This window comes from Gadus chalcogrammus, chromosome 15 (assembly GCF_026213295.1).
Source record: "Gadus chalcogrammus isolate NIFS_2021 chromosome 15, NIFS_Gcha_1.0, whole genome shotgun sequence".
NCBI classification, from domain to species: Eukaryota; Metazoa; Chordata; class Actinopteri; order Gadiformes; family Gadidae; genus Gadus; species Gadus chalcogrammus.
Window position 1 is genome coordinate 1,574,992 of NC_079426.1, and position 26,435 is coordinate 1,601,426.

The following is a 26,435-nucleotide window of genomic DNA, read 5'->3' on the forward strand; positions in this document are numbered from 1 at the left end:
ATTTACTGGACTGCACGGGCCAGGAGAACAACTCGGTACTGTGTTGGAAAAGGGGATGTTTAGGGGCTCTGGTGTTTCTTCATTTCCTTTGCGGGGAAAGCACGGCCGATCACGATAAATGTGAAGCACGGAGAGCGATAACACATGTCTACGAGGCATGTCATTTGCGTTAGTGACCATCTATATAAAATATATTTATTAGGGTTTTAATCACAGACACAGCCGTCCAGTCAATATCAGCGGCCTGCCCCCTGCGTGATGGGATTTCACATGTAGCTGGAGCAGTCTCTATTTTAATTTCATGCTCTCCTTGTAATAGCTTTGATTAAAGATGAGGTATTGATTTTGCACTTAATACGAAAGCCGATCTGTAACATATTATGGTCGGCATCACACAAAACAGCCTATAGATATCATAGCCAGTGTCTACGTCAGGCACTGTAGCTACACCCTGCGATACCAAAATAGGATTCATACACTCCCAGTGCACACAAGGAAAGCCTTAATGTTGCTTTTATTATTTCAACATGCTTTAATTTATCACTGTGGGCCTCTGGGAGGGAGGAAAATGGAGGTAATTTATTTGAGCGCCTCCCCGAAGCCTTTGGGCCAGAGATGATAGTCAATATGATTCAACAGCAACGCCATAATGGTGGAATTCATCATTTAAGAAAAGGAGGCTAATGATGTTAAATCACTGGATGACAGCGACGCTAAAATGATGTTCCCATGCATTGAAAACACGTTCTTATTCACAAACCTATTTCAAATGTGGTGAAATAGGCCTACAGTAGATGAGTGCAACATTCTGTGCTTGATATTTGTTGTCAGTAACAGGAGACTCCAGACTGAACAACAGAGAGCTCCTTTTAAAATGAGCTGTTTAAAAAAAAAAAAAAATTGGGGTTATTGAATCGTGCTGAAAGCCCCTCATATGACACAATGCTCCCGGCAGCTGGCACGGCCATAAACAAAGAGCCGAACAATCATAAACGAATAATGATAAAAGAACACAAACAACGGTCAGATATGCTCACAGGCCGGTGGATCCGTTTGTACTCGCGTAAATAAAAAGCGTAGACTCTAAGACGAGGACCTGAGGTGATTGGCTATTGGCTCCCCCCCCCCCCCCCCCCTCGGTAAAGGAGGGTTTCAAAGTGCTCCGGGATGCAGCTCCCTCCCATCCCTCATCACCTCCCAGCCCAGTGGACCCTCCGACCAGGATGTGTGTAACCCCCCCACCCCCCCCCCCCCCCCCAGCCCGCCACTTAACCTCCGCCAGTCGACAGCAGAGTCACACACAGCCCCCAGCAGCAGCATCCGTCTCGCTGTGCATGAATTAAACAAAGCGTTTTAAACGTTCACACGTTCAACACCTGGAGGGAGAGTCCCGTCTCCGAAAGCCTGACGAGACTAAACGGTGACAGTCACATGACCCTCGGACTCTCCCTATGGGATGTCGTCCCCGTCCTCATTAAACAGCGACCAGCTTGCTTCTTTTCTCTTTAGGGTTGGGGGAGGACCAATGCTAGGACCACCCAGGTCGAGAGGAGTGCCCCCAAAACAAAGAAAATGGCCGCTCTGCGTGGTGAACAGCGCAACATTCAGATCATTGTTTCTGAACACTGATATCCTCGCCTCCTGCGGGAGCACCCCCGTATGAAGCCCATGCTTCATACGGACACGGCGAAGACACGCCACTTCATTCATTACGGCCGCGGCGGACAGTTTAATGCAGCTTTAATCCTGCGGGAGGGGGGAGGGGGGGGGGGGGGGGGGGAGAGTGCGTCGACCGGCGTGTTCCGTCATCACCGCAGTCGGGGGTGATGTACAGGATGGAGAACCCGAGCCCCCTTTTACAGCGCTGGCACTCGCTGTAAATAATACGGTAGCACGGTTCTCGCTTTCTATAAAAACCGCCACATGTGAGACGCAGAGGCAACGAGAGACGCTGTGTATCCCCCCCCCTCCCCTCCCCAAGCCCCCCCCCCCCCCCGGGAGCGTTACCTAAGCACGTCTGCCCGGAAGCACACGCACACACGGAGGTTGTTTAATTGTACCGAGATCACACACACTCTGACAAACTCCCCCCTCACACACACACACACACACTCACACTCAGCCGTCTGGGCCATATCGCTAATGAAGGCTTTCGCCAGCCTGACTTACAGCCGATTTCTCGGATATTACCTGCAAAGTACTGGGAAAACTGTACTTAAACCCGCAAGGGGGGACTCATTACGTGGTGTGTGTGTGTGTGTGTGTGTGTGTGTGTGTGTGTGTGTGTGTGTGTGTGTGTGTGTGTGTGTGTGTGTGTGTGTGTGTGTGTGTGTGTGTGTGTGTGTGTGTGTGTGTGTGTGTGTGTGTGTGTGCGTGCGTGCGTGCGTGTGTGAGCTGCAGCGGTTCGACCGTCCTCCTGTGGGCTCAGGACTCACCAGCAACACGGCCCAGCCCAGGAACCTGGACAGGATCTGGACGCTGTCTCCGCGGTAGCATAGGAAGATTTTCCCAGCCTGGAAGGAAAACGGGACACGGAGATAAGCAGACACACCCCGTCTCATCCAATCACAAGTTAGAAAAAACGAAACCTATTAAAAATGTTTTTTTCAACGTTGTCAATTTAACGGCGTGCAGACACACACACACACACACACACACACACACACACACACACACACACACACACACACACACACACACACACACACACACACACACACACACACACACACACACACACACACACACACACACACACACACCCCATCTCCGCCCCTCCCCGTTTCCCCGGTAACTAAATACGCCCTGGATGAGGACGCAGACGCCCGATGTCCCTGAAACGGCGGTCACATATCTCCCCGTCCCCACGGCGACGTCCAGATGTGTGGTGTAAGTCACCCCCCCCACCCCCCCCCCCCCCCCCGCCCCCCCCCCCCCTCCCTCCCTCCCTCCCTCCCTCCCTCCCTCCCCTCCCCCCCAACCTCTGATTAATTCGGTGATGATGAATGCGTCGCAGCCGAGGAGACATTAGCGTCGGGCGTAAACAAAGTCGGCGGGCACCTGCCGCGCCTCCTAAGACGTGTTGACGGAGGCGGCTCAGCGCTCAACTCGCCGTCGGGGGATAGAGCTATGCGGGCTGCTCGCCCCCCCCCCTCGCCTCGCTTCCCAGCACCCGGCCGAATGGTTAACCGGGGGCACCGCCATCAAAGCCCCCAAAGTTGTGTCCTCGCTCTCTGACAACACTTCACTGTGTTAATCAAGGAGGGCAGCTGTGGGCGCCGGGAAAGAGGCGGGAAAAGAAATGTCATGCCCCCCCCCGCACCCCCCGCCCCCGCCGACCCATCCAGGGGCACCCGGATCTGCCCCTTTACCACAATGCCCCTTTATAAGAGAACATCTACAGAGGCGTGTGAACATTGTTTCCACGTCCGGGAGACGCGACAGTATTGCAGCGGTGGCAGCAGAGGGTCGCTGGAGGAGGGCTTACTTGCATCCCCATGAAGCCCATGACGACCGAGTTGATGGTGCCTAGTATCCCCTCGGGGTCAAAGGGCATCGTGGTGCGATACAATTCCTGCAAAACAACAACGACGTGAGATGCCGAGAAAAAAACAACAACGACAACAAGGTTGTTTATCGATTTTTCGACGGATAAACAGATTAGCAACGGAGATAGCTGAGGTGCCGTGTAGGTGTGGGGGGGGGGGGGGGGGGGGGTGGGTGGGGGTCCTCACCCGGCATGTGGGCCATCTGAACATGTTGTCTCCAAACACCCAGCGGTCGATGAACCCCGCCGCGCCCCCGGTGCAGTCGGGGTGCAGGCCGTGGTCCCCGATGCCGCCGGCCCCCAGGTACCCCCTGCAGAGGAGACCCCCCAGAAACAAACCCACTGCGATGAACTCCAGGGAGCCGGCAGACATGACCACATGACCACTCGACACGGCGCAGCGTTAACCTGACGAACGGCTGTGTTTACAATCCGCTGTTCGGGAATGAATCATACAAAGTGTTGGGCTGGGGCTTTTCGGGGGTCCTAACTCATGTTATTTTTCTCCACAGTGAAGACTCCCCCGTGGGGGGCGCGGGGGGGGTTGGAGTCTAGGGCAGCCTTCGACAACAAAGCGATGCCGGGCGGGCGGAGCTTAGGGAGGGGGGGGGGAAACGCAAGTCGAGGAGGAGTAGTGAAGGCAGAGGATGAATGCTGTGCTTCTGTGTGCTCCGTATTGCACACATGAAAGCCCCGGATTGGCTAATTACGGCGCGCCGTGGAGCCATAAATCACAGGTGGCTGATGACCTTCGAGTCCCACTTTACCAACACGATGGCGCCCGGGCCACCGCACTCTTCCCCCTGGGAGCCCGGAGGAGAGAGGGTCACGGCGTGGAGGGGAAAACAGATCATCTGTATCACTTAGCAGACTCCTTTATTTTCGAAGACCCTTTTAGGTGTATAAGGACACGCGTCCTTAAGGAACCTGTAGGCTTTGTTTAGCATCTGGCTCCAGGATTAGCAGGACCTACATGTAGGCTGGGGGACGTCAGGGGATCCGGACACTATCCCCCTCCCCCGGGTCGTACGTCTGGGCGTTGTGTTATAAATAAAGCTTTGGAGCGCATTTGGGCTGTGGCCAAGCCGGCCAATCACATGAGCCGGTGTTGGCGGCGTGGGCGTGTCGTTGCACTCACGCAGGACAGCCGGGGACGGGCAGGAGGAAGGTCAGACACAGCCACAGCGTCTCCAGCAGCAGGATGAACAGCCACTCCGGCCAGTATGGCAGCAGGTCCTGCACCCGGCCCCAGCAGCGGCCCTGTGGCCGGGACGCAAACAAGGTCCGAGTCATGATCAGAGCCGGCCGGCGACGGCGAGACTCTGCTTCCTCCAAGGTTAACGTTGACGCCGTTAATGTAATCACGGAGTCAAAGTGAACTTGACGTCGGTGGGTGTGTGTGTGGGGGGGGGGGGGAGGGGGCTCACCACTCTGGCTGGGGCCGAGGTCTGGCCCCACGCTGTCTGCATCAGAGAGAGCACAAAGTAGGTGAAGCCCAGACGCTGGAGAACCCCCGGGAACCGCAGCCACGACCAGGACACTGCAGAGGGAGGGGGGGGGGGGGGGGAGACAGCTCAGACCGCGCCCATCCAGTCGGAGGACAGGATGGGGTCTTGAATATACTATCATGCTAATGTGAAATGCTATGTGACTGCCCTGGTTATGTGCGTGTGTGTGTGTGTGTGTGTGTGTGTGTGTGTGTGTGTGTGTGTGTGTGTGTGTGTGTGTGTGTGTGTGTGTGTGTGTGTGTGTGTGTGTGCATGCGTATGCGTGCGTGAATGTACGTGAAAGGTAAAACATACAACAGTAAAAAAAATAGAAACACAAAACCCGAGGAAAAACAAACACTGCCCTGTGAGGTTGGAAGTCAAAAGCAGCTCTTGACACTGATCAGAGCGCACAGGAAATTGATAGTTAGGACGAGTGGCCATCAGCATATTGGAACACGCGTCTACGATGCAGAGCTGCTGATCCCTGAAGGAGGGGGCCGGACACACGCCAGAGGAAACGAGGTAGTGCCTTACGGCCCTGTCTGGGTGTGCGTGCGTGCGTGTGTATAGATGGTAATGGTGTGTGGTGTGTGTCTCTTTGTGGATATTTGTGTGTGAGGCTATATTTGTGAGTGGTGTGTGTGTATGTGTGTGTGTGTGTGTATGTGTGTGTGTGTGTGTGTGTGTGTATGTGTGTGTGTGCGCGTGCATGTGTCTATGTACATGCTTGCTTGTGTGGGTATACTTGTGTATGGTGTGTTTGTGTGTGTCTGCGTGTGCATTTGTGTGCATGTGTGCGTGCGTGTGTGTCAGTCAGGGAGGTGGAGAGCGTCCGAGACCTCTGGTTATCTCTCGCTCTGGGCTAATTAGAGCAGCTATGAGACGTGGGCCAGAGATTGATAGTAATCTCCCCATTAGTTAATTGAAAACCTCTTTGCCGCTCAAAGTGCTGTAAAAACCCCGTAATCCGTGATCATTGATTGGGACAAATCAAATAAAACGGGCGGAACTGTCTCTCCTCACAGGAGAAGACGGACGGCGTTTCAGGGACTAACGACACGTCTGTTAAGACGGGCGAGTCACACCTCTATTGGACAGATCGCCCCTCACCGTCACACCTCTATTGGACAGATCGCCCCTCACCGTCACACCTCTATTGGACAGATCGCCCCTCACCGTCACTCCGCTCATTGGATCCATTTAGGACAGGTTATTATTCTTTTTTTAAATGAGCACAGGCGCTACTGCGGGAAAATCATTCGTGCTTTTTTTAAATAAAATCTCCTGGAAGAGTTCACGTTTGACATTATCGCTTTCAAGGTGAAAGCTTTGGCTTTTGATGAATATCTAGGTATGATTGTTTTTATATCACTTATATCACTATACTATTTTGTTTCGTTGAAACTGTTCATCATAGGTTGATATATTTTCCTCCTGTTACCTTTTTTCAAAGTGCCATTATAAATCATCAAGAATTTGTGTGTAAAACACAGGAGCTGAGCAACACCGTCGCATAACAACCACATCATTAAGTTGCACATGATACGAATATGTATCCGTCTGTAAGAAAAAACGAATCGACATTGGCCACAACACCACTGTGTTCTATCTCGGAGGAGGTCAAAAGTTAAGTCGGCTTTCGGGGTCATCTCTGATTTAAAACATGGAGCTGCATGATTCCATTCTCTTATTAGATGTGGACACCCTTGGAGACAGAGGGCGGAGTCCCCATTTATAGTAAAAGTCACGGCACTATTGTGAGCAACACTGACCTCTGTAGAGACTGCAGATTGAAGCATGTAACGTTATCTGTTTGTGATTGTCCATTACCAGAGAGGTTGGTTTTCTGGCCCAATCCGCCTCCGTTAAATGTCCCTCGACACTAGAGTTGTGACTACAAACACAATAACAATATTTTTGCTAACCCTGTTAAACCAGGAAGGCCCATTAGTGTCCTCGCTGGCTAATGTGTTAAAGGCAACAAAGGCATCCCCTGAGGTAGAGACGTAAATCTCTAGGATTTTCTCACAGCTCCACCCTATAATGGTGTTGTCAGACACTAAAGGCTGGAAAGCTTAGCCCAACTACATTAATGTGCTCTTTTTCTGGGAACCAATAGATCGGATTCAATAAAATAGTTTCAGGCAGCAGATCATTAAGCCTAAACAACAAATGGTCTTTCTCGCGGTAACAACTGAATTTGGCTGAACGGCCGATTTGTAATGGCATATTTGTGTTGCCAGATTTGTTTGATAAGATCAGAGAAAGGGACGTGAGGTTACCAGTTTAAGGGTGAAAAGATTTAGACACTCGAGATCAGCATCATTGCACATTATTTCAGAGAAGAACTGACCCATTTGGACCATGCAGCATCTCCTACAGATCACGTGTTGTTGCCAGGCCAATACGGACCAGCCATCGCCAGTGTGTTCCTCTCCCCCAAACATTGGACTATTTTTGCAATTTAGCTCAAACTTTCGGTGACTTTTGAACGTTTAAACTGAACAGCCCTCGTGTCACACGAGGGCTGTACAGTTTAAACGTTCAAAAGTCACCGAAAGTTTGAGCCAAACAACAATGAAAATGGCTTGGAGTGATGACGTGGTGATTCATAAGAGGGTCCACATCAAGCCCCCCCTGAGCATGGTTACACCTACGTGGCCCGTCTTTGGGAGAGTAGTTGAGGAAGCAGAAGCCCAGCAGCATCAGGACTGCCGTCCTCCAGGTGAGTTTGCGCAAGAGTTGCACACGACTCACGCCTTTCCGCCGCATGGACCGAAAGGCCAACACCACCGACGTGCCGATGATGAACACAAACCTGGTGGAAAGCATCAACATTTACATTTCCATTAGGCGGATTTGGCTGACGCTTTCATCCAAAGCGACGTACAACCATTCATTCACACGTTCACATGCCGACGGTCGACCATGCAGGGTGACAGCCAGCTCGTCAGGAACAGTCAGGGTGAGGCGTCTCGCTCAGGGACAACTCGACACTTGAGCCGGGGATCAAACCAGCAACCTTCTGGTTACGATTCAATCCAATCTACCGCCTGATTAACTGCCGCCCCATCAAAAGGTTTCAATACGACTGGTTTTGTTAATGCATCGTGAATGCTTTGTGTTTATACGTTAGCATGACTATTTAGTCTACGGTGCCTACAGGAATCAGGCGATACCTTCAAGCCCCGGGGAACTTAAATTGTAACTTGATTGGCCTCCATGAAGGTTAATGAGGGTCTGGTTGTTGCGCCAGTAGGCATGCTCAAATCACAATCAATTATTTACTATATGGGATTTCGTGAAGGTCTATGTAAATTGGGCAGGATTATCTCTGTATGGAAGGACGGACGGACGGACAGAAAGCAGGAGCTGAGCCAATGAGCTGCACCCAGACTCCCTCCTCCCCAGACATCAGGTGCAGACCCCGTCTGCTAATCACAATATAATGATTTCATCCAGTCTGCCCAAGAGAAGAACCCTGATCGTCTCATTTAAGCTGTTGGGTCACATTTGGGCATGTTTGTCAAATATCGGGTGGATACTGAATAATAATCTCAATTTTAAATGTATGATTACATGTAATGATTTGAGGGGTTATGTTGAACCCAATGCAGAAGGAGTCCGTCACTCACCATGGCATGACCAGGTCAGCCACAGTGAGACCTGTAAACAAACCAACAAACAAAAGCAGGAATGAGCTCACAGAATGAGTCGTCCGTTCGGCTCTCCTCTGGCTCAGTGAATGAAAGACATTCTGGATGTGTGATGTATTCAACCATTACTGCCCTGGTTATGATCTGAAAAGATTAATCCAATTTCCACTGAAATCGATACAGATCTGCAGCTGGACTAAGAGGCGATCATAGAGTGGAAATTTGGCTCATCTCTACATATTAGGGGAACTGCTCATTCCCTGAGTGTCACCCCAATAACACAGCCCCCCTCCTGCTCCTCATCATCCTGCTCCTCATCATCCTCTCCTCATCCGTTATGACGATCATGGATCTCTGCTGCAGTCGGCCATGAGTGACAAATGATGAATTCAATGACATTTCTTTGATCACAATAAATGGAAAGAAGCATGCAAACACTCAAGACATGTGAAAGGTATCTTTATGTGTGAAATATTGTGTCGACCCATCCTTCATGAAACAAGACAGATCTGGGACGTCCAGGTCAATTATCACATTTCCTTTCATCGAATAAGATTTGAAGTCCAGGCCAATGAGAAGCAAACAGTTTGGAGCCGTAGGACATGGATTGCATGACACAGGCGTATCACAGCCATACTTTTGTCATTTGTAGCCCTTGATGTAGTAAGACGTCTTGGGTACTTAACCATTCCACGGCGCGTGTTCCATGAACCAGTATCCACCTCCACCGTAGTTCACAAACACCATCACCGTCATAGAGAACCTGAGGCAGAGGATTACACGGGGAACGATGAAGTAAATACGTCAACATCAAATCAAAATGTTATGGAATATGAGACACATTTATTCAGAGGAGCTTTTGAATCGGAAACGCTTTCGCCATTACTGTTTTCCTTATTGCCGGGTCTCTGTTTCGTATGGATTCGATGACCGGTTATGAATTACCCTTCAGGAGAGCCGGATTATTTTCTTTCCATTTCTGTCACCCCTCCGAATGCAACGCACGGTAATGCAATCTAAGCATTATGGATCACTCAGGAAATGAACGCCCGCCCTCTGCCTCTCCTCAAGCAGCGGCAGAAGTGCTGACTCCGGGGTTCGGCGCTTATATATGATACACTTAAACTTTCAGACTTAAGCCAGGAGCAGTTCCGTCCGACCGGCGCACGCGTGATGGAGTGGCACGCCGGAACAACAAGCATGAGCGGCCGTTGTTTGCGTTGCGTGTCAGGGGAGTCGCCGGCCCGTGTTACCCCCGCACACTAACATGTAGCGCGTTGTATGTGTAAGATCATTAAAGGTCCATCGGAGCACAGCCTCTCTCCTCCCCCCCACCCCCACGCACACTTTAACCACCGAACCGAGGTTTGTTCCTGGCGCCGGTTCAACCCACCATTTCATCATCTGTGAAGCTCAACGTTTGTGCTTTCAGATTTATGCGATTTTTAATGAAATAAGGTTGGGAATAAATAAACCATGAACAGATTGAGACAGGTTCCCCCAAGGAAGGAGAGGGATCAGGTCCGATACGGCGCAGTGTATCTACAGTGGATCTACCGCTGCATTCCCTGGTACTTCCGTGCAAAATTGAATTGAGAGGTTCACCAGGCCATTACGGCTCCTTTTAGCCCTAACCTGCTGATTCAAGATTGTAATCGACCTCTATCATCTCAAAAGGGCTATTAAAGTCCGCTAAACCCTGTGTGCATGCGCGCACGCGCAAGCACGCGCGCACACACACACACACACACACACACACACACACACACACACACACACACACACACACACACACACACACACACACACACACACACACTTTGCATGGGCATATTTTGATTTGGTTAAATACATCCATTAGTCACCGTAGAGACAAAAACAAGGGTTGAGTTTTTATCCAGATGAGACGTGACGTAAATCGCAGCCATAACATGGCTTTATTTGACCATCTTTGAAAGAGGACCCTTTAGGTGTCTGAAGGGAGAGGCTCAGGTCTTTATGAGCCCCGTATTAAGCAGATTATACTCCTGGCAGGCGGCACAACCCACACCGTCTGGACATTCAATTTAAGGGAAGAATTATGATCTTATCCGGCTGGAATTTGGGTTCAGATTTCTCTTTCAAAGCTATATGTGAAGAAATCTTTACTAAAAATAAATATGCACAAATGACTGCAGGGCCCGTGAAATAGTTTTCCAGGTGTGTGGGCCATAATGGAAAAGTGTTGAATAATTTATCTTTTCAAAGATCTGGGCTGGATGACGGATCAATCCATCACTTTTGGCCATCCCTGGTCGATGTCCATTGTTTATATCTGTCAGATAACTGACGTGTCTTACGCTAACAACTGGCTACCGTTCTGAGGCATACTCATTGAGCTGCATGCGATCCCAATTAGGAAAATCAGCACAGTACATTTGACCGCGGCGAATGGATCGTCACACTCAGTTACTACTAAGTATTGAGTTTCAGACTGACGGGACTGCTGCTGGCTACATGAAGGATAGGAAAAAACTCCCCGAAAGTATGATAAATACTTGAGTGGAAAGGGAAAGCTGTATATTTCAGTCTTATTTCTGTAAACCATATTGGACGTCCCCGGCTAATGGATCTCCTCTAAATGCGGTGCTATGTGATGGAACTGGCAAGGTGTTACCCCTCTGGTTTTGAGGTAATTCTCTGCAAGTCGGGAAACTTGGCTTGCTGTGTTTTCGGCACTGCGGAGGCAGATTAAAACGCAAATCCTTTTAGAAAAATTAAACATAAAACAAAGTCTGTCCGTTGTGATAAATATCCCGTCTGAGCGAGGAATGGAATGACCAGGGGAAAAAAGCCCCAACACAAACCTTTCAGTTTACAAGAAGGAAGAAAAAAAACCACTTCTGCCATCAGCAACGCTGGCAGAACCCAGTCTCTGAGTGATGCTTCTGCCGCGTTGAAAGCTGCTACTGATCAGGGATATGGATCATAAGTCACCGGGCTATCGGTGACACCACATTAAAGAGCCTGAGTCATGGTTTGATTGAGTGCGTCAGCGTGTTAGGATGTTTACCAGCAACACTGGTAACTCAATAGAGGCTGCAATTTGTTACAGGTGTTTGTGACCCTAGGTTGACATGCTGGGGGTGTAATCAGATTTAACAGATCTCCAGTGACAAACCAGCACACCTTAAACCGTAGGTCAACACATTTGGAACTGATTCGCTCGCTCTTTTGTTGATTCTTTGAGCGTGCCGTTGTTTAGGCTACGACAATGAAGGTATCAAATCCCCCTCATATAACGAGCATATGGCGACCTGTGGTCGAGTTCAGTCCAAATGAAGGACACGTGCAGATGTGATGCCAATCGGCAGATGAACATCAGCAGTGTGCCTCTTGGACTCTGCTCGCTCTCTCTCTCTCTCTCTCTCTCTCTCTCTCTCTCTCTCTCTCTCTCTCTCTCTCTCTCTCTCTCTCTCTCTCTCTCTCTCTCTCTCTCTCTCTCTCTCTCTCTCTCTCTCTCTCTCTCTCGGCTGAAGATCTACGGGGCCGTGAGGATGTGTGCTGATATGTTGACGATATTATGACATCAATTATTTGGCGAGGAGGGGGGAGGTCAAAACCACACCAGCATCCTGTTTCCAGAGGCGTGCTCTATGTCCACCCCTCAGGGCCACAATTAAGTCTAGCAGAGGGAGCCCAGATTCAATCACATGCATCAGTCCTGTCCAACAGTAACACACTGTTCCAGAGCCGGGGCCCGGCCATATCGCCAAACCGTAGCCCAGAGCCGTCCCCTTCAGAGCCAGCGCTGGGGGGGGGAACATGTGGCCAGACGGTGACCCCTGTAATTATTCATTATAGTGGGGGGGGAGGGCCTGGTCCCGCTCATGCGTCCCTCAGACGGACACGGACAGGAAGATGAAACGTGAGCCAGCGCAGAGCATGTGGCGACAGACCGACCCGCTGCGGAGAGGTCGAAGGGCAGGCGCACGTACCCTCGGAAGGTGTCCAGCGAGCGCAGGCGTGTCTGCTTCGGCTTAGCGTCCGCGTCACCGGCCTCACAGGTGGGGGTGACCTCCTGCACGGGAACGCCATCCGAGCCGTTTGGAACGCCGTGCGGAAAAGGATCAGGGAACGGGACAAACACAGACGTTATTGTACTGCTCGTGGAAAAAGAGCGTAAGACAGCGGCTCTTAATTACAGTATTTATACGTGGAGTCTGGTCTTATGTTGACCTCATACACCTGCTGGACATGTGTGGAAGATGTGCATAAAAACATCAAACTTTATCGTTACATACACTTAATACTATCGTATCTATATATATATATATATTTGTGTATATATATATATTTGTGTGGATATTTATTTGCGTGTATGCATATATATATATATATATATATATCTTTATATAAAGATATATAAATACATACACGCAAATAATTATCCACACAAATATATATATATACACACAAATATCTATATATACACATATAAAACACACACACACACACACACACACACACACACACACACACACACGCACTCTCGTGCGTCAGTCGGTGCGTGGAGCGTGCAGCCCTCCCTCGCTCTCTTTCGGGGGGAGGGTTGAGTTAAATGTGGCCCTCTCGCCCTCCCAGTTGGATTAGCCTGGATGGCCGGGCCTCCGCACCAGGCCGTTTAAAGCCGGGCCAGAGCAGGAAGACATCGCCGCTAATGCGCCGTGATGGATCTGAATGCCATCCACCCGGCATATGGGAGACAGAGACGGCTCGCTGGGAAGGATGAGAGGAGCTATTCATGCTCGCCAAAAATACAACAAGCGCCCTCCCTCCCAAACTCCCCCACCCCCACCCACACCACCACCCCCGCCCGTTCGTTAAGCAAGACAAGTGGACGGGCGCGGATGCGCTGACGTTCCCACGTACGTCTGTTGTGCACCGAGGCTCCGCTAAGACCGCCATCAATCATTCCATTATTTTCTCGCCAAACTGGCTTGATGTTGGGGAGTCCCAACGGAGGGACGAATGGCTCCAGGGCGGGCCAATGAAAACAGTCCGTTGTAATGGTTGGCTCGGGGCAGAGTCAACTTTTGATTCCAAAAATAATGGACCCCCCTCCCCCCCCGAAAGAATTTCTTAAAATCATAGCATGTTTACTTCACACTGTGGTTTCGTAAATCAGGAAAATCATACAAAATAAACATTTAAAATATGGAATCGGACACTTGGACGTTGAGTACTGTGGGATACTGGGGTTAGAGCTGTGTTTGGAGCGGTCTGACCCCTGTAGTGTCCACTGGAACATTCTCAACGGTACAAACACCACTTAAACCAGTAGAGTAATTAATACACACTGGTTTAAATAATTTAATTAGATCTTGGAGCCACGTTGTCTTGCAAACAGCCCAACAAGCAAGGTCTGTCATGTCTCTCTGTGTCGGGCGGGCGTATTACCGGTGCCTTGATACTCACACAGTCCACTGTGCATTGCGGGCTCGGGCAACAAGCATTCTTGATCCGCTTTGTTGCGTTGTACTTCCTGTTCAAAGGAAATAACAATTAAAAGCGTAGTCGTTTGGAAGAGTGATCAATGAGCCCCGGCTGAGAATAACGAGGCACACTGCACCTGTTGATGTAGGGTATGAGAACGAAGAGAAGGGCGATGACGGCCAGCACCAGGAGAGCCACCAGAAGCGCTGTTTAAGACAATTAAAAGAAGGTGAGGCATAAATGTAGGATTGTACTCTAGCTATTCCGGTCGGGCGAGATGCACTGCATCCATCCCTCTGTATTCAAATTGGATCTGACAAGGGACAAGTGGGAGCGATAAGAACAACCTCCAGAACAACAACAGTACAGTAGCTACAACAAGTCTCCGATGGCCCTTTGTGTTGTTCCCTGACCACCCTACGGCTGTCCGTCACCCAGCCACCAGCGCCCCGGTCACTGGGGATCCTTCAAGAAGACACGCAGAGAGAGAGGATCTAATGGGGGACAGTGTGTAATCCATCACAGGGCAGTCATTATTGGTAATGGAAGCCCTGCAGGCCTCAGAACAGAGCGGTGGGCTCCACGGTAACAACAGAGACACAGAGAGGCAGCGCGGAGTAAAGTGGGCTGCCAGAGGGCAACGGTACATAAATAAGGGCTTGTTGTTATGTTCTTTTTTTATTATCAATCTGAGGGTTCATGTACAATTCAGCTCCACAGGAGGGACGAGTTTAGCGGTGGGATATTTGTAGAAAGAAAATGATGTGATTCGACAAATACAGACAAACCGGTAAAAACGGAAACGAGACAAAATGAACAAATAGCCTAGAGCATATAAATTAATAAAAAAAATCGATCAATACCTAAATAAACAGATTATTATATATAATTTATTATTTTTCATGGTCACACGATGTATCCTCTATAACATGAACTCAACAGATGATCATTACGGTACAGAGCGTGTCACATCCAGGCGATGACAGGAGAGAAACCCAACACCCGCTGTCTGTCTGTAGTGGAACAACAAACAGAGCCCCCCCCCCCCCCTCACCTGAATGGCTGAACGGACACAATGACCCTCAGATCAGAGACGCGGTCCTCAAATACGCCTTTTGAACATCTCGACGCCACTGTTGTCCCGTCATAAAAACACCTCATAAACCTCTTGACACAGAGAGGGGCTGTGGTGGCTGACGATGGATTTGACCCCAGTAGCTCATACACAAAGACGTGCTGGGTGTGTGTGTGTGTGTGTGTGTGTGTGTGTGTGTGTGTGTGTGTGTGTGTGTGTGTGTGTGTGTGTGTGTGTGTGTGTGTGTGTGTGTGTGTGTGTGTGTTTTTTCATTTAATTGAACCGAAACCATCGACGGACAAACGCAATAGGGCGGTTTAGTTCCGCTTCAATGACACCGGAATACAGAGACGCCGACTTGTGGTCAGTAGATGGGTGAGTGAATCAAGGCCGCTGCAGGTGACTTGTGTGGTCTGTGGTACTAATGAGAAATACACTGCTAACGTGATTAAAGAGGGGCAGGACTTGATAACAACTGACCAGAGGGAGGAGCAACGCATAGCACAGTGCTGTTCATACATATGACCCCACCCCTCATTAAAGCGTAGTAGCTCAATCAATTCTAGGATGGCCAAGTAAACTTTTAAATTCCTATGGCGGGGGCCAGTCCTCTAACTGGCCATGTGATGGGCTGCTGACCGACCGGACCATTACTTAAGCGGCACAGGCCCGCTCCTGTCCTGTGGCGAGTTGTGTGTATAATCACCGGTCTGAAAGGCTAATGGAAGATCATCATACAGTGAGGGGTGCAGTCACACTGACCATATATCTGCCAGATAATGGCTACTTGGCCTTAAAAGTCTGATCGACAACATAATCTGCAATATTGTTAAGTAGAGAGTACATTATGGACCGAGACGCTTTCAAAGTCCCATTACGTCCTAATCCTTCCATACTCGCTAATGTATTACCCACAGTGCCTTGCGAGCGTGGAGCCAAGGCCTTCCAAACAAACAGGAAAAAGCTTTTATTTTATCCCCCCCGCCACCCACCTCCTTAGTTTTTTTTGTTGAGAAAAAAAAAGCCCCTCTTACTTAGGCATACGCAATACGTCTCAGGGGGTGAGGGTAGGGTAATGACTTGGACACAAATCCCGCTTTCGCCGTTTTGCTGACTCAATTAATACTCCACATTGCAATTACTTCTCCAGTCTCCTCGCTCGCAAACACCGACGCACAGGCTCGCTCTACTCCCTGAAGAAAGATTAAAGGCAATACTGTGTCTATTGATTAATAAATGTAAATGTGCTCATGTTCGCGCCATCGATCGTTGCATCTCTCTCCTCGGGTGCATTTTAAGGTTGGGCAGGGCACTACAGTACTCACGTAGGTATGCGTTCCTGGGATTTTCATCCACTGAGTGACGGCAGATGGCGCTGGTGTTGGACGCAGTCTGCTGCTGGATCCAGACAGAGTATTGGCCGCCTTCTTCGTATGTCTGACTCCAGCTGCCCCCCCGCCAAAAAAAATAAATCAGACCGGCTTTCAGACACTCAAACCACAATTGCCTATTGAAACTGCACTGTTTCCAATGGATCAGCAGTTGAACTGTATTCCCTTAAAAGCATGCATTAAAATGTATGTTTTTTTCTTTTTTATCTAGTGGGGTCAATGCAGATATTATTCATTCAGCATTGTTGGGGGAAAATAATGTTGATTTTACTTTTTGAAAGAAATACATAATTTCTGCCCAGATCAGCATCTTTCTATTCCACTTCCTCCCCATACGCAGATTAAGCTCAGGGGAGACACCTAGTGGTCACATCTGAGAATTGCACCCTCCATCTCCAGTTTCAGATCCCAGAGGGGCGAAAGCATGCATTACATGCTACTATTGATCCACAGTGGGATGACATACGGGCCATCACTCACAGTGTCTTTTTAAAGCCTATAGGAAATCAATGACTGCACAGCCTGGTTAGAGACCTGCTCATTGATCTCAGAAAACCCAAGACCAAACCTCTGAGCGGGTCCCAGTAGAGAAGACACACACACACACACACGCACGCACACGCGCACAAGCACGCACACACACACACACACACACACAGCAACCTGACTCCTAACAACACATTCAAGGGGGTGACCCCTAAATGGAAAGCTCTGCCCTTCGTCTTGTTAAGTCTTCAGTGTTTATACATACGGGCGGACGAGCAGCTCATTATGACTGAGACCATCACCACCACCACCACCCCCACTCCTCCTCCCCATCTCTGAGGCTCCAGGAGGTCAGACGGCGGAAGGCTTTAAGCCTTAGCGAGCATCATCATCAATATCGGAGGAATGTCAGGCCTTATTAACCCCAAAAAGCCAGTTGATCGATACCCTGCGGTAGTAGTTCACCCGGGGTCCAAAAAGCAGGTCAGGCGTGCCCCCCTGGACCCGTAAATAACCAGGCGGACTGCTGATGTAATCACCCGGATGCCCCTCTAGGCTCTACAGTGTATCTTTCATCCTGAGACGAGCCCTCGTAGGGATGGACAGGAGTGTTATCAGGGTTATTCCAGAGGCAGTCCTCGTTTCTGCATGGCAGCTTATGGGAAATACTGACGGTGCTTCACGCTGGGAAGAGATGTTTACCTGCAAAGGGAAACATTCCTGGAGTCCACGCGTAGGCTCAATGTGAATTTAGTACTGATGACAGAAGAGACATTGAACATGTCCCTTTCAACACTGGCCAGGGGCTGAGGAAGACACTGAGGGGGCAAACAGATATGTTTCACAAGGACATTTCTGTGTTGAACAAATCAATAATAGAACCAGATGGTGGTTTCACTACCTTGTAGCAGTAATCCGAGGTGTAGAAAACATCTACTCCCTCTGGGAACCTGTTATGAAAGGTCAGCAAGGCCTGGTCCATTTTCAGACTTCCTCCTTGAGTTATTATATTCATTCTAATTAGTACTAATTTACCAATTGCTTAAGGATGGTCGAGGCCTGCTGTGTATAACGGCCTAATCAATCTTCCATCTGCACCATCCATCATAGATCAGTCAAATCAGACTTTAATGGCTTACTGAAAGATCATTTGACAGCCAGAGCCACTGAATTAGTCATTTTATGACTATTTATTTTTTGCGTTTACATTAATTTAAATGGATATAAGGAATTTAAGACCCAATCAATGATGTGTCTGACAGCAGAAATCCTCCAACAAAATTATATTTGTATTCTAAGACAATTCAACATGATCTCGGATGCATAGACCTCAAGCTAGTTCAGAACATGCCATGTTGAATTTATTTTACTTACATAGAAATCATGAATGTTCCCGACATCTAAAATGGGTCTTTACTCCTACAGTATAGGCTACTCACCTGTGTGCAATTGTCCCCCATGAATACCAGATATTAGGAGACACACAGGAAGAATCGCCTGTAGAACTACGCCAGGCTCCATTTTGCTTAACAGTTCAAAACAATCCAATCTAAACTTTGACTGTTCATCTTTATGACGGTGTCACTGAACTGGTATAAAACCTGTCCAAAGGGCAACATGCCTGTATATAAAGTGATGGGTGTTGATCACTATCTATACGGTCAATTCCAACATCTAAAATATCTAATCCACTAACATGCAAGCAAATATTGTAAGTGTATGAAGATGATTAAGAAGGGCCGTTTAACACACACATATCAAATAGGTCCAGGAAAACAAATCGGTGTGAATCAAGAAGTTATTTCAAGACACACACTGTGTGGATAATGCCTTAAAAATATTGATGGAAATCACTGGCTCCATGGAGCACTGTGATTCCGGAGGAGAAATGACCCGTGCGACTCTCTGAAGTCCCACATGAACTTCCTCGACTGTTTTCTTGGTTTCCACGCATCAATAAGATATCTTCATGAACGCGCTGGAGCGCACTTTCCCTCATTTCCTTGTTTACCCAGACGTTACCCCGGCGGGTTTCCCAGCAGGATCTCTGCCTGTGATCATCTCTTCAACTAACAGAGGTAGATCATTACCCGTTCAAAATAGCTTTTACAAGGAGGTCCCCTCTTTGACCACCAGACGTGACGTTGGTTAGGCATTACAAGCCATTTGACACTGTACCCTCTAGTGACATCACACGTGGGAGTGTCCACCCAGATGTATGATAGTTGAACATCCTAGCAGACTACCCAGTTGGTTGTAACCATGGACCTATAAAGAAACTAGCTGATTTATCCGTCATGTATCTGGATGGACCCTCCCACATGGGTCACTCTTTATTTATAGGTCCATGATGTCACTGGATGGTAGATTGCGAAATGGCTTTTAATGGCTAATCAAAACAACATTGTACAACCTGGTTGTCATTCAAAATATGTTCAATAAATGGACACCTCCCATACAACTAGAAATAATAGCTGTTACCGCCACATCATTAAAAAGCTCACAGGAGGAGAGCAAACACACGCTTTTCTCGCTTTCTGTTTTAGGCTAGCCACACACGTGTGACGTGTCTTAGACAGCATGTGTAACTCGATACAATTCACTTATTTATGTTGACAGCAGCCTTTGTCGTGCATTTCCAGTGCTAGGCAGCTATAATATCCTCTGAATCATAGACCGTATGAATCCAATGTGGCAGTAGCGAGTTTTTGTTCAGGCTTCTCGACGGGCAGCTCAACAGGATCGACTACGGTCCCCCTGCTTTGAATGAACTGTGCCAAGCTCTCCGCCGCAGATTCAGCCTCAGCCCGCGGATCCGAAAGCTCCTACAGTTCTCTCACTCTTCAACAGACCAAGCAGAAAACATGGTGAGTACAACATCTACCGATTACACCGTGCTGGCTTACAGGATGTCACTGCCTCCCCACACACACGGACACACGCACGCAGACATCCAGGTGCACACACCTGTTGAATAGTGTTTGTCATGTTGTCAAACAGGAGGGCTCATCACTAGATAATGTTTTATTGCAGACTGATAACCATCGCGGATAATGCAATGCAATCAATCACGGTTAATGCAACCATTACATTTTGCAATCGTATACTGTATATTAAAGCTTCAAAACAGATTCAGCATAACATCTAGTGTAACGTTAAGGCCCAAGATATATTCATAAACATCATGTTCTAATTATAAAATAATAATTTAGATGTAGATCCATTATTAGGTTTTTCCATGGAGTGTTCAGTTTTGTTCTCTTCTATTAAAAAAACAAATATGTGGAGCCATAGTGTGCGAGCTTAAAAGGACGAGAGGTCAGCGCGAGCTCCCTATTGTCCGTCCACGCCACTGGCTAAATCTGTTAAGCTTGACAGATACTCCAGATTAGACGGTTGCTATGATACCTGTTGATGATGTCACTGCTCGTTATCGGGGCAGGGGGCCAGCCCTGGGTTGTGACATCTGCTTTGGGTCTCTGTTCTGTTTGGTAGAGTACACAACGTGATTGTGCAATAATATGCGCAGATGAGCAGCTAGCAGGCTCCTGTGTCCGTTTAGGAAATGTGAATGAATTGTAGAAATAGTTTGTACAGTCAGACTCACAGTAAGGCTGTCAGAACAAACACACACACACACACACACACACACACACACACACACACACACACACACACACACACACACACACACACACACACACACACACACACACACACACACAAAGGGACGACGTGAGGGTCAAATAAGCAGTCCTGAGTTTATAAAAATCATGTGCCATGCTAATGCCAGGTCATGAGGTAGGATTATGATTTTTTCTCACACACACACACGCTTCAAAGAATGCAGTTTGTGATCGTTTCCAGATGGGCTTCACTGCAACCAATCACAGCCTGTGCTCATGAAACGGCCCCCTTCTGTCCCCGACGCCCGCCCGGTGTTCCCATGTGCCTCCAGGCGGGTAAGATCCAGACGCTGACGGAGGAGGAGAGAGCCCACCTCCTCCCGCTCCTCCGCAACGCCCAGTGGGTGGAGGCCGGAGCGAGGGACGCCATCTACAAGGAGTTCATCTTTAAAGACTTCAACCAGGTTTGGGTTGACTTTGTGCCCTTGGTTCAACCTGTGTCTCCATTTTGTGATTTTTAATCCAGTACCCATTAAGCCTATCCTGTCTGGACTTGTATGAGGGCAGTGTTTGACGGTAATCCTTTCTGGTGGGTGTATTGTTTTTCCCCCAGGCATTTGGCTTCATGTCCAGAGTGGCGCTACAGGCGGAGAAGATGGACCATCACCCAGAATGGTTCAACGTCTACAACAAGGTGTGTCATCGAGGGCTACAGCTCGAGTGGTGGGATCATGGTGCGATCCAGATGCCTCGGTCACCAGCCTTCCGAGTTGCACTTGTGACGTCATTTCCTGTCTCGTAGCACTTATAGCGTTCCCGTTCGTCTTTGTGATTGTGTCATTTAGCAAACCAGCTTGAAAACAAACAACACAACACATTACATTGTATTGCACGCACAGCAAGAACGTGCAATGCATAAATTGGTGACCGGAATAAAGTAGCAATGCAATCAAGCGTGCATTTAAAATCGACATTAAAATGACCAACATGGTACAAATACAAAGAAAATAAATCTCTTTGCGGGCGAAGCCATTTTTGCTGAGGGCGTCATCACTGAACTCGGTGTACTCTCAGAATTCCGAGGGGGCCCGACCAAAAGGAGGGGGGTGCCTCCGTGAAATGCCGCAAGAAAGCTGGGAGGTTTCCCCACTTGCAACTCGGAAGGCTGGTGTCCGAGGCATCTGGAACACACCGTAACTGCGGTGGTTAGGCGGATCGACTCCCACCCTAAAGGGTCTGGAGTCCGATGCCCCCAGCCACATCCCACCTGGAGGTGGGATGTGGCCATTCCTGAGCGAGATGGCCAACCCCTTCCTGCGCTTTCATAACATCTTAATTTACGGTCGCTTTGGATAAAAGTACATGGTAGTAATGGGTTGAATTAGCCAACGCCACGCGACCACGACAGGCCTATGTTGAGTCGTGTTTACCTGTGGCGAGGATTCATTTCAGCGCCATAACCGGTCCAACCGCTCTCTCAACAGGTTCAGATCACACTCAGCACCCACGAGTGTGGGGGTCTGTCGCAGAGGGACATCACGCTGGCCACCTTCGTCGACCAGGCGTCCCTCATGTGAGCGACAGCTGAACCCCCAAAAAAAAAGTTTCCTGTCGTCATTCCAGTTCAGAAAAAACCTAAACCAAAAGCCAGCAGTGTTGTGTACTGGTGAGTGTCTGAGTGTATATAAAGGAAGATTATGAGAGAATGAATAAAGGATTACATACAGGATTACTCACAGGATGTTACTGGTGTTATAACCCGAGTGTCCCATCTGGGATCAATTAAGTAGACCTTGTCTAAGCATTTCTTTGCTTAGGCACAAGTCAATTGTCTTTATGTAAAACATGTGCCTTTCCATCTGTCTGTATTTGTTCAAAATGTTAGTGCTGAAATAAAAAGGTTTTTTTTCCAAAATATTTAAGTCATACATGTATCATAAATATATTAACCTTTTAGTCATTATCACCCCCCTCATTTCGGAGTTTGATATTGTTTCACTGCAGCAGAAATGAATCAAGTCTTCTAGCAACATGGTATTTATTAATTTAAATGGACAACATTCAAAAGGAGCATTGGGCCACGCCAATGGTGGTTACAAAGCCAAATCCCTGAGTCTGCTAACAACCACAGGATCTGTTAACATGAGCTCTGGTCGGGCCAACGAGGAGCCATGCTCTATTATTGCTATGTGGTGCTTTTAAATAACAGCCGACGACACAAACCTAAACAAATACACATTTCGGATGAGTAATGGACACCTTCATGAACATTAAAACCGTATCCGTATGCATGAGACGGTGACATGGTACGAAAAGAGTGAAATTAGAAATAGCTCCGTGATTAAACTCATATTTTCGCTAACCCCCTCCCCCATCCTACACAACATGGATGCGTTTGATCCCTTGATTGCATCTTAAAAATCCATAATTCAGTTTACCGGGCACCAATAGCAACGCAGAAACATAGCCAACATGGTGGACAAGATCTGGCCAGTAGGAAACACTGGAACGGCTTCTGAAGTCTTTCTGAATGCAAAAAAAATCGTATACATTCACAACTCAATACAAAAATATTAAAAAGGTTGTACGATCCTAAAAGAATAGGACTGGCCAGGATTATAGATAATCAATGAAACACAAATCACACAGTGGTCTAATACACAAAAACACACAGCAAAATGACACACGCAAGTTAGAGAACCGTTTTTTGAAAGACATGCCTGCTTTCTGAAACTATGAAATATGTGCTGTTGTTGTCTCTCCTGGAACAAGGTCATGTTTTGGGTGAACATTGAAATATTGTAATGGATATAGGCGACACAGTTTCAACAATCAATAGGAGTAATAACACGAGTCCACTAATCTTGCGAGTATGTCAAAAACAAAACAAAATAGGTCCAAGGTCATTCGAGTATGGATTGTTCCCCTTTTCACATGGGACTGAAAAAGGTGAACTTTTGAGCAGTCGGACAGAAACACAGTATAAAGAGGATACGCCTACATAGTTTAAACCCATGTCAGACGCCGGAAATCTACAGACTGTTGACATAACCGCATTAGTTGACATAACCTGTGTGAGAGGTCCTATTACGTAACCAGAATGAAGAAGAGAGACATGGTCATAATAGGTGGAGATTGAGGTAGATTCAGAGAGGATCTTGAATTACAAGGAAGGAAAATATTCAGGTTATCTGTCAACCACATATAAATATATAATGACAATCATTTTACTCCACAGGATGAATTAAAACATATTTTTGCTTTTGAAATTTTGAAAAAATGATTTTAAAGGGGAAGTGAGTCGAAACATTCAATGTCAGCCCTTATTAAAACGATTTCTTATCCTTTAACCTAAGTGACATGGAATTCTCTCTGAAACCTTCTTCCACAGTCAATGTATCATAGCAAAAGTATGAATTACATTTGTATTAAGTGCTAGGAAAGATATTTCAAAGAAATTATTATAGCTACTGAAAATATTATATCAATGTAGTTCTATTAAAAGCAGCAAAGTTTAAAGTTAAAACACAAATAAAAGTGGAAAAACTGAAAAACTGCATTCAGGGCAACCAGGTTACTGCAGTACATGCAGTTGTACACTGGAGGGCAGAAGAGCAGCGTGTTACGCTTTCAGTGGTTTGTGTTTCTAGGCGTCGTCACATATTCAGCGAAGATCGCATTTTGAAATGTTCCTGTTTGATTGTTACAAGTATAAAAGGAAGAAAAAAAATACTTGAATGCATTCACTTGTAAACAGAATATATGAAAAACTAAAATTAATTTAGTTTGATGATTGAAATCCCGATCCAAGACATAATTAAGCACAGATAAAACTCAAATCGGGAAAAACAAACAGCAAAAGAAAACGATAACAAACAAAAATCAAAGACATTTCAGATAATCATTAGAATGAAGGATTTGAGTCATAATTTCTCTATGGTTTCTAGGCACAGTAAATGTGTGGTTTCCCTCTCGTGAGTTAAAACACGATGGCTTGTGCATCCCAGGTCGTTTGTCAGTGCAAACAGTAGGGTTAGCCAGGGCAGGATAAGGCAACCGTTGGACTGTAGGATTCTTACTGAGCGGACAGGCCAAAGGACGGGGGGGAGGAGAGAGAGAGAGAGACTGGTAGTCCTCTTACAGGTGTGCAGGTGGAAGGTAGACTGGGTGCGGCCAGAGGTGTCGGCCAGGTGAGGTTGCCGGTGCTCAGTGGGCTTTACCGTTCCCGTTCATGTGAACCTCTGGGGCTGTGGGCTTGTGCACCTCAGTGCTGTAGAGGCAGTCCAGGAATCCGCAGGAGATTTCCGTCACCATGGACCTGTCCGGGATGGACTGCGCCATGCCGTAGATGGCTCCCTGGGGGGGGGGGGGGGGGGGGGGACACTGGTAAACAACTCCCCCTCAAAGGCTTTCATAGTCTCATCTGAGACGACGGCGGTTCAAATCAGTCTCTTGAATATTAAAGGACATTGATAGAACCGGGTGGATTTTGCCACAGGTTAAGACTGACGAGCTCAAACAAATAACATGCATTTGCATCTCAGGTTGCTATGCAAATGCTTTTTTAACACAGGTCGCACAGGTTTGCAGTGGGGTGACCCGGGGGCCTATTGGCGAGACGTAGCTTAGCTAACCGTAGCCTAGCTAACCGTAGCCTAGCTTACCATTCCAGTGGTCTTCTCCTTGGGGTTCTTCATGATGATGGCCACCTGTTCCCTGACGTCCTTGACAAACTTCTCGGCCACGCCCTCCTTTGTATGCAGGACCGTGCAGCAGATGTGGATACTGTAAATAAGAAAAATAATTACACACAGCACAGCCCCTAACAAACCCTCATACATGGATAACACGTCTCTCAGGTGAATTTGGATCAGTCTGTTTCCCGGGCAGATGCCCCACGTTGCCCCCTGGTTACCTGGAGGGGTACTGCAGTGTGTTCAGGTTCCAGCCTTTGGTCGTCAGCGCGTTGGAGAGGCGGAAGATATCGAAGTCGTCGGAGCCCATGGCCACCACGGACACCTCGGGCTTCCCGAACACAAACAGTCCCTTGATCTCACGGACCCTACGGGGCAAAGGAGGGGTGGAACACGGACACTGAGGAAGGCTGTACAGGGCTGATCAAATAAATAAACCTTCTGAGAAAGCTGAGTAATACAACTGAACTGATTTTGAATAGCGCTTTTATCCAAAACGCTTTACAATATTGCCTGACTTTCACCCATTCATGCACACATTCACACACCAACGGCGGAGTCAGCCACGCAGGGCGACAGCCTGCTCGTCAGGAGCAGTCAGGGCGGGGCGTCTCGCTCAGGGGATCGAACCAGCGACCTTGCGGTTACCAGCCGACCCGCTCCACCTCCTGAGCCCCCGCCACCCTGACCTGGGCGGTGACCCAACCACCGCACAGACGTGCGCTGCTGTCGTGTGGTCTTACTCGGCCTCGATCGTGCGCGCGGTGCTGATGATCTTGCGCGTGGCGTCCACGTATCCGTCCTCGCCCATGTGCATCATGGTGGCCCAGCAGGCGGCGATGATGCCCCCCGGCCTGGAGCCCGCTATGGAGGGCGAGGCGTAGATCCCGCCCTGCCAGTTGGGAGCCACAAAGTACTGGAAGTGGCGGTACTTCTTCTCGCTGTACAGGATGACCGAGGAGCCTTTGGGGGCGTAGCCATACTGCAGAGAGAGA

At 48.2% G+C, this 26,435-nt stretch overlaps 3 protein-coding genes across 4 annotated transcripts in view; 1 reads left to right on the forward strand and 2 right to left on the reverse strand.

Annotated features, from left to right (window-relative positions):
* si:dkey-192p21.6 (uncharacterized protein LOC565246 homolog) overlaps nucleotides 1-20,048 on the reverse strand; it is a 25,183-nt gene extending 5,135 nt beyond the window's left edge. Inside the window, exons 1-15 of the mRNA XM_056609847.1 lie at nucleotides 18,560-20,048; nucleotides 18,022-18,116; nucleotides 17,823-17,938; nucleotides 16,569-16,690; nucleotides 14,305-14,374; nucleotides 14,151-14,217; nucleotides 12,671-12,753; nucleotides 9,380-9,456; nucleotides 8,673-8,703; nucleotides 7,695-7,855; nucleotides 4,975-5,087; nucleotides 4,686-4,807; nucleotides 3,735-3,858; nucleotides 3,488-3,574; nucleotides 2,436-2,513 (exon numbers count right to left, since the gene is read on the reverse strand). Of these exons, the coding sequence (XP_056465822.1) occupies nucleotides 2,436-2,513; nucleotides 3,488-3,574; nucleotides 3,735-3,858; nucleotides 4,686-4,807; nucleotides 4,975-5,087; nucleotides 7,695-7,855; nucleotides 8,673-8,703; nucleotides 9,380-9,456; nucleotides 12,671-12,753; nucleotides 14,151-14,217; nucleotides 14,305-14,374; nucleotides 16,569-16,690; nucleotides 17,823-17,938; nucleotides 18,022-18,116; nucleotides 18,560-18,641 (1,428 nt within the window). The 5' untranslated portion in view covers nucleotides 18,642-20,048. The remainder of the gene's footprint in view (nucleotides 1-2,435; nucleotides 2,514-3,487; nucleotides 3,575-3,734; nucleotides 3,859-4,685; nucleotides 4,808-4,974; nucleotides 5,088-7,694; nucleotides 7,856-8,672; nucleotides 8,704-9,379; nucleotides 9,457-12,670; nucleotides 12,754-14,150; nucleotides 14,218-14,304; nucleotides 14,375-16,568; nucleotides 16,691-17,822; nucleotides 17,939-18,021; nucleotides 18,117-18,559) is intronic.
* On the forward strand, nucleotides 19,647-22,665 carry pcbd1 (pterin-4 alpha-carbinolamine dehydratase/dimerization cofactor of hepatocyte nuclear factor 1 alpha). The gene is made up of 4 exons (XM_056609390.1): nucleotides 19,647-19,987; nucleotides 21,079-21,210; nucleotides 21,360-21,440; nucleotides 22,231-22,665. Exons 1-4 carry the CDS (start codon nucleotides 19,985-19,987, stop codon nucleotides 22,321-22,323), a joined length of 309 nt encoding a protein of 102 aa, XP_056465365.1. The 5' UTR covers nucleotides 19,647-19,984; the 3' UTR covers nucleotides 22,324-22,665.
* sgpl1 (sphingosine-1-phosphate lyase 1) overlaps nucleotides 22,061-26,435 on the reverse strand; it is a 12,137-nt gene continuing 7,762 nt past the window's right edge. Inside the window, exons 11-14 of one of the 2 annotated variants that reach the window (XM_056609385.1) lie at nucleotides 26,184-26,422; nucleotides 25,662-25,808; nucleotides 25,411-25,531; nucleotides 22,061-25,102 (exon numbers count right to left, since the gene is read on the reverse strand). In XM_056609385.1, the coding sequence (XP_056465360.1) occupies nucleotides 24,953-25,102; nucleotides 25,411-25,531; nucleotides 25,662-25,808; nucleotides 26,184-26,422 (657 nt within the window). In that variant the 3' untranslated portion in view covers nucleotides 22,061-24,952. The remainder of the gene's footprint in view (nucleotides 25,103-25,410; nucleotides 25,532-25,661; nucleotides 25,809-26,183; nucleotides 26,423-26,435) is intronic. The other variant, XM_056609386.1, reaches the window with a different exon arrangement.